Here is a 7470-nt window from a genome sequence, read left to right as displayed (position 1 = left end):
GTTGCTTTTCCATTCCGTAAATCCAATGCTCACAGTAACATATGAGTTTTGAGAGGCATTTTATTTAGACAACTGAAAACAGTTAACGTTCAGAAGCAACGTACAATGAAACAAAACCCAAACCAAATACTTTTTGTACATAATCCTTTCTTTTCAACTAAAGCCAAATTTTTCAACTTACAAGGAAAAAAAAAAGGTAAAAGCCATTGTATCTCTTCTCCATAATAAAGAAAACACACTACAATGAGTCTAATTGAAACTGGAGAGACTGGATCTTGGCTTGCACAAGTCTTTGAAAAGACAGTAGGCAGTTATGCTAAGAAGATAGCAAAACTCTACTACTTGTCTTTTCTTTATTTTTTTTTTTTTTTTTTTAGGTACTCAGTTCTCTTACAGACAACACCTAGCCAGTTCCACCGCATTCTCATCAATTACTGCCCATCTTTGCCTTATGTAGAGAGCACACTCTGGAAGGCTGCTGTTTATCACTGTTCACTTATTTTAGTCTCTTATGTCCATATGCTGCGTAACAGTTGCCATGTTCAGGCTTTAACTTCAGGAGTTGAGCTGTACACCGTATCTGAGTTTTCAGAGGCAAGATCTTCTGCAATTAAATAAGAAGGGTATTATTTAACTTTACCTTAGGTATATGAACCAAAGAAACATTGCAGATGTTGCTTAAAGACCAGTTCAATTTGTTTTTCTATTTAACCTGATCCAGTTATTCTACCCCATCTGTTCAGTCTGCACAGCTCTAGTCACTAGTCTGACACTTACCACACAGTCATTTTCAGGAAAAACACACTGAAAAGCACTCCTTTGAGAAGAGTGAAAAATGCCAGAGGGTACCTGGAGAAAACTGTCTCTTCCATACTAAAGAACACTACACCTTGACTGATCTGTTAACACTTAGCTGAGCTGAAGCTGGCAGTTCAGTGCATTACCTATTTCCTCCTCTGCAGTTCCTGGAAGGGTGGTCCTTGCTTTTGCTGCTTCTGCATTCTCCTCTTCTGTAGAGAAGAGAGAGAAAAAACAATCAATTCTCTCAGTTCCACCCACCCACCTTAATGAAAAAAAAACCAAAACACCCCCAAACTCCAAATTTCCACTTCATTTCATGTTGCAGAGAAAGAGTTGCGTAAGCAATCCATTAATGAATATTCACCTGGGAGTTATCTAGACATTACTCACCCCCCAACTTTAGAGAACCAAAGTACAATATAAAATAAAACTATAATCCACACGTCTTTCTAGGGATTCTTTAAGATTTATAAAAGTGGTATTTCTTTTTTCTTGCTCTGTAACAAAAAAATACATCAGACAGTTTGCTTAACTATCCACAAAGTGTTTATATTCAATGAACTTACAGGTTTGAAGTTAATTGCTTAAACGACAGCTACAAAAGTAAATCCTTAAATCTAACAGAGACAGAGACCCTCAGAAGACAGTACAGTTACTGTGTGGAATTCAGATGATGTTTACCACTTATGATAGATATTACTTAAAAAGTGCACACGAAGCAGCCAAGTTTCACCAGGAACAAGCGCACACTTACCAGGAACTACACACTTCCAAAGACCATAGGTTTTCCCTACTGTTGTCTGCCACAGCCTTAGTGTACCGTCCTCAGAGCCACTTGCATACAACTCTCCATCAGGGCTAAATCTCACACAGTGAATTGGACCAAAGTGTCCTTTGTAAGATTCTGTAAGAGAATATATCAAGACTATTAATGTCAAATTTCAGTCAACAACTGAAATTACTTAGTAAAAAAAACTGATGAGAGGAGGGGGGAAAACTACTGATGGGAGGCACTTGCACAGTATTTAACTTCTGACCCGAAACAACACTTCTATTAATTGGTATCTCAGCCACCTCTCATTTAGGTAACATATTAATGTGAATACCTAATTAAAAATAGGCACTTAATTACTCCAAGCAAAACTACAAAGCAAGCCAGTAGCATGGAGTACACATATTCTGTCCCTTCAGCCATGCCCTCTATGTACATACAACTTAAAAGGAGGAGAGGATTGACCAACGAACTTGGAAATACACTTTTTTGAAATATATTTGACCAACATTAACAGGAACACAAACATACCACATTTTTCATAAAGGCAAGTAGCTGCAACTCATTAGACATATTTAATGAATAGTATAGTATGACACTCCAGTTAACATATAGCTCAGTATTGCAGCAATACAGAATGACCTAACTTTTTTTTTTAAATAGGTACAAAGAGCTGTTTAATGGAAGCTTTAATTAGTTCCAGAAGAATAACATTAGGTATACAGAGATAAATGCTTAACTGATAATATACCTTTTCATCCTCTCGCAGAGCACGCTATTCTAAGCCCTTATTTGAGCGTGTTTCATTTATTTGTCATTATGTCATTAATCTAATGCCCATTTCAGAAGTCATTTTTGATTACAGAAGACAAACATACCTAATTCTTCTCCTGTATTATAGTCATATTTATAGAGTTTAAAATCTTCACCACCTGCAACCAAACATTCTTTCGCAGGGTGAAGTGATGCAGAATTGATTGTAGCAGGTGCTTCAAATGATTTAATCTGCTCTAGACTGAGGGGGGAAGAGTTTGTTAACAAAGTTCATAAAGGAAAAAAAAACATCTTGAGAGCAAAGAAACTGCGATTCTACAAATCACAACAGCTTTTGAGAAAAACAGAATACCCACACACAGTTTCTGAAACAAGTTTTAATACCGGCAAGTCACACTCATCTAGTTAGAAACGAGTTCAGAATAAGCAAAATAAAAGGCTCACCCGTTCAGAACTACTTTCTATAATACACTTAAGCGTGTCACTTGCTTTCTTAAGACATCACAGAGATGCATAAATAATTAGTTCTCTGAAAAGCACTGAACTGAACCCTGGCTGAAACTTCTTTAACCACAATTATCATTAGTGTGAAATACAAAAATGGTAGTCTAGCATCTTACAGGCAGTTAGGGTTCACTATGTTATAGAAGGGTAGTTGTTTCACACTCTGCCTCTGACAAGATGGCAAGCAAAGATATCTACTGACACCAGTTCTGACAGCTTGGTGATTTTGGCCTCATACAGTCAGTTTTTACCCACAACCAAGCCCATTACTCAACCTGTGAAAATTCTGTGTTTCGGACTCACGTTTCTGCACTATGAAAAGCAATAGTCTTCCCATAGGTTATCACAAGTATCTGTCCTTCTGGAACATACTCCATGCTGCTCACTGACATTGCAACATTTAGTGCTTTCACTTCGGTCATGGTACTCCGATCCCAGAGGCTTAAGAAGACACACAAAAAAAAAAACCACACAAAAAAAAAAAAAGACACACTGATTACTTCAGCAAATCAAACAATTTTCACCTCCCATCCATGTCAAGATTTGGATCAAAAAAGCCTCCTAACAAAGAACGTGGTTTGATTCCACAGGTACTTCAGATTTCCAGTGGCATCCTTATCTTAAAACTTTGCCTAAGTGAAAATGAAGATGCGCTTACTTTAATATACTGCTATTTTTAAAGCTTAATGCAACAATATTAAATGGTACACATACCATTTAACTACCCAAGGATTCTCTCAGAGATTAAAAACCTTGTTATAAGTGTCCTGAGCAATAGAGCTTTCTAGAAGCAACGCTTGAAAATTCCTTTCTGCCTTTACACCTCACAAGACAAAGAGGTACTAATGCCAATTCATACAAAGAACAGAGATTAATTTAAGATAATATAGTTACCAAGGAGGTAGTTTACCTAGGGGTGCAAGAGCTATCTAAACCAAAATGAAATTGCTTTCCTATGACAAGTAAGAATCTTCACTCATTAGCTGACCGCTGCGCTTCTGTTTCTACAATTCAGCAAAAAATAGACAAGGCTCTTGCCTCTATTGTACCCTAGGAAACTGAAAAGAACTGGAGCTGAAAAGGAGACTACAGGGAAATTGCGCCAGTGACTCCACCCTCCCATCCCTCCTTCCACAAAGCAGAAAAGACCATTCTATTTCTCTCTCCTTTGTGCCGTAAATATACAGATGGCTAGCCATGAAACAACACTGGTCGTATCAGCCAGAAAGCTGAGGAAGCGGTACGGCACATCGCCCATCTTTTCTGGGCAGTGTAGTCTGAGGAAGGGTCTTTGTCAATTCATGTCCCCAGCAGCCAGGTTTGTCTAAGTTTCAGCACGTCTCCTACCAATTGGGCATAAAGTAAACAAACACTTAACTGTAACTGGATGAGCCATCTTCTAAAAACACTAAAGCCTACTCAACTTATCAGCATGGCAGAGAAAGTGGGCTACATCTATCGATGTGCGCTGTTTCCAGATACTTCTCCCAGCTGTTTACCCCAGTCCCCTGCTAGTCCACACCTTGTGCATCTTTTTAAGGCTGGATTGCAGAATACAAGGCAGCAATACCTCAGCGCAATATGTATTCACAAGACTTGTCTATAAATTAATCTCTTCTAGGATTATGGAAGGTATAAAATTATTCTACTATGCAGTTCTCAAAGACCATCTCTTCTTATCAGGGAGGACACATTTACAGGGTAAATTAGAATTATTACAAAAGTTATGTCTCTAACAGCAGAAGAAAGCAGTACTAGGCATGCAGCTGTAATAATCTAGGAGCAAATAACTCGCATTACTTGTATCCTTTACCAAAAAAGCATTAACTATCTTCTCACACAGATTATGAAGATAAATAAAAAGTGAGCTCATTAGAAAAGTGGAAGTTACTTTTTCTTACCGGACAGTTTTATCATCAGCTGAAAGAATCTGTTTGTCATCACTGCTCCATAAAGCCTTTTTAATACCAGAAGTATGTCCACTGACAACGTCAGGTTCTTAAAATAAAGCCAAATATTTTAATACATGGAAGAAAACGAAACAATGTCATGCAACAGTTTGGAGCTTTCTTAAACTATATAGATTTCCATTTACTAGAAGCTGCAAAATTAGTTCAAGCACTTAGGACTGTATTTGTCAATCTCATTCCAGGAACAGGATAAATGTAAACTGGGTATCCAATTGCCTAAATTTAAAAAGCTTCACTAGTTTAACATTAAGGTTCTCGAGCTTCATATCGATGGCCAGTAGTTCAGAATCAACATGAATGTAAACACACTTTTATATGGAGTTGTTTTTCTTTCAGATTACTAGATTTTAATTAATTAGACCTATTTCTAATGAGCTGGTGTTAAACTGAAACATGCTGTCCTTGAAGTTCATTATAGATAAACTCTAATTCACTTGCAAAAGCATAAACTTAAAACATACAAATTATCTTACTCTAGCAAAAGGTTACAGACACTGCATTTGTAAAACAATCCTCAACTTTGTCTTTTGTGATTTATAACAGAACATAGCTCTTAATTTATAACTTTTATTTAACTCCAAGAAACAAAAATGAGTTCTAAAAGCAGACTCACCTGCTTCTGGCTTGCTCAAGTCGTAGATACGCAACAGTTTATCTTGTCCACCTGTTAACAGATAATTGCTATCCTGAAACAGAAGTTATAAAGGGTCAACTCTATTTTGAATCAAAATACCAGCCTTCATCCATGAGTCTTAAAAAACCCTGTTCTTTCTCTCAGACAGCCTCTAACACATTAAAGTTACAATCTTAAAAACTAGACGTGGTATGCTAGATTATTTGCCTGTTAAGATACACATAAAAAGTAGAGAAGTAACTAGCAGCAAAACATACTCAAGAGCTTTCTTCCCTGGTGAATAAGGTATAAAGGTTTTTCGTACCTGTGTAAAATCCACACTTTTGACAATGTGCTTGTGAGCCAACGTGATTAGTTCATCGCCTGACACAGCATCCCACACTTTGCTAAACAGCAAGAGAGAACATTTGTGTTTTAGTAGCACCAGGACAAATCCACTTGAACAGTCAGATTAGTTTGCAAGCAATTTTTCCTGACCCCATCATAATATTTTATCATAAACACTCTTATACTAAGAGTTATAAGTTATAACCCAATTAGTCAGTGAGAATATTTTTATGTGCTTTTACTAAAGCTTTTTTTTTTTTTTGTACTATCCCACCATTTTCCTTTATCCATTTCTTCAGGATAACTCAGACTAATTAGCATTTTAGTTTTAAGACAAAGGCAGTTCTTCTCTGCAACTTAATAGAGATTGCCCTCTACTAACAGTATTCAACTTGCCAAATATTAACGTAGGCTGCAAACAGCACATACAAACAACAAAAAACCATCAAAGAAATAATTCACTAGAATTTTCACATGAGTTTTCTTGTGATAAAGAGAAGCTAACTGGTAGAAGCAAAATAAAAATCACTCTTTCAACTCTGCTGTAACTACAGTGCCAGAGATTAGAGCCACATAGAAATGTTATTCTAGCAAACCGGTATGGTAATCAAGAAGCAATCATAGTTGTTCATCATGACAGAATTAACTGTAGCTGCTTTCAAGAACCTAAAAGTCTAGGTTTTAATTTGGCTAGCCATAAATAAGCTAACAATTACTAAAGAAAAACAAATTAATCAGTAATTTTCTACAGCTATGTCAGCAAAAGAGCACTATAGACTAAAATCAAAATAGAGACTTCAAAGACAGTTAATTTACTTACGCTGTAAAATCTGCTGCTGCTGTAGCTGCTTTAGTGGCATCTGTGTTCAAAGTGGCACCCCAAACAGCACCTTTATGACCCAGAAATGTGCCAATCCAGTCTCCTGTGTCGCCCTGACGCAGCATAGGCTTACCATCTTCACAAAAAGAAAACCAATATTCAGGTAACATGATTAAAAAAAAAGAAACACTTTTTTTAAAAAAAAAAAAATTTCCCTTGTGCCAGCATGTAGAAATACCACATACTTTATGAAGCTATTCTTTGTGAAAGAGTTTAGCTGAAGAGCTTAGATATGCAGCTGGACTTGCTGCATGCAGCTAAAACCGTACAGACAATAAAATACCACTCCAAACAAGATAAAAAGCTTTAGTTATGTTTGTGTTAAGATAGAAGGGTGATAGGAAGGAGCACTTTCTTTAGGTTTTGGTTTTACTCCAGTTTTCTTCAGGGAGAACAGGTCTGTTTCTTTACTGTGGAACAGTATTTTCAGACTAACAGTATTCAAAAATAAGTCTTGTGTTCCTAATCAGGTACGTTTAAAACACATATAGAGACGCTGGAAAAGCAAAACAGAAATAGAAAGCCTTTCCTGCGACTAGTTTTTCTGGGAGGCTACCAAAAAGTCGTTTGCTCAAGAAGATGTGGAGCTGAACTGGAAGCCCTCCAAGGCAGAAAGGAACGTCCTTTTAAACTGAGGAACACGTACACAAGACTAGCATATCCACGTACGAAGGAGGAATGCTATTCACACAAGGAGAAGGGCGATCTCGTGGGCAAGGAGGCGGACGCCATCATTCCGTGCCCAGCACGGCAGCGGCCCCGGTTACAGGGGAGCCAGCTTCAGCCTCTGCAGCACATGCGCGCAGGC

The 7470-nt window shown here is 37.4% G+C and overlaps 1 protein-coding gene across 1 annotated transcript; it reads right to left on the bottom strand.

The window, feature by feature from the left end:
- Positions 1–347: 347 nt before the first annotated feature.
- On the bottom strand, positions 348–7440 carry LOC104135115 (serine/threonine kinase receptor associated protein). The gene is made up of 9 exons (XM_009648725.2): positions 6603–7440; positions 5760–5841; positions 5435–5507; positions 4753–4849; positions 3155–3292; positions 2452–2588; positions 1556–1705; positions 945–1010; positions 348–604 (listed from the first exon to the last, which is right to left on the bottom strand). The coding sequence occupies exons 1-9, from the start codon at positions 6770–6772 to the stop codon at positions 543–545; spliced, it is 975 nt and encodes a 324-aa protein (XP_009647020.2). The 5' UTR covers positions 6773–7440; the 3' UTR covers positions 348–542.
- Positions 7441–7470: the final 30 nt, after the last annotated feature.

This window comes from Egretta garzetta, unplaced genomic scaffold, assembly GCF_000687185.1.
Source record: "Egretta garzetta isolate BGI_Z169 unplaced genomic scaffold, ASM68718v1 scaffold81, whole genome shotgun sequence".
In the NCBI taxonomy this organism is placed as follows: domain Eukaryota; kingdom Metazoa; phylum Chordata; class Aves; order Pelecaniformes; family Ardeidae; genus Egretta; species Egretta garzetta.
This window is presented reverse-complemented; position numbering and strand designations above follow the sequence as displayed.

What these genes read in the sequence shown, in the direction of transcription:
- LOC104135115 (XM_009648725.2), bottom strand. Translation starts at nt 6,772, where the DNA reads ATGTTACCTGAATATTGGTTTTCTTTTTGTGAAGATGGTAAGCCTATG. An exon ending in GCTGATGATAAAACTGTCCG is followed by an intron (nt 3,293 to 4,752) that starts GTAAGAAAAAGT and finishes TGTCTTCTTAAG; the next exon opens with CCTCTGGGATCGGAGTACCA. An exon ending in AACTGCAGAGGAGGAAATAG is followed by an intron (nt 605 to 944) that starts GTAATGCACTGA and finishes ATTTAATTGCAG; the next exon opens with AAGATCTTGCCTCTGAAAAC.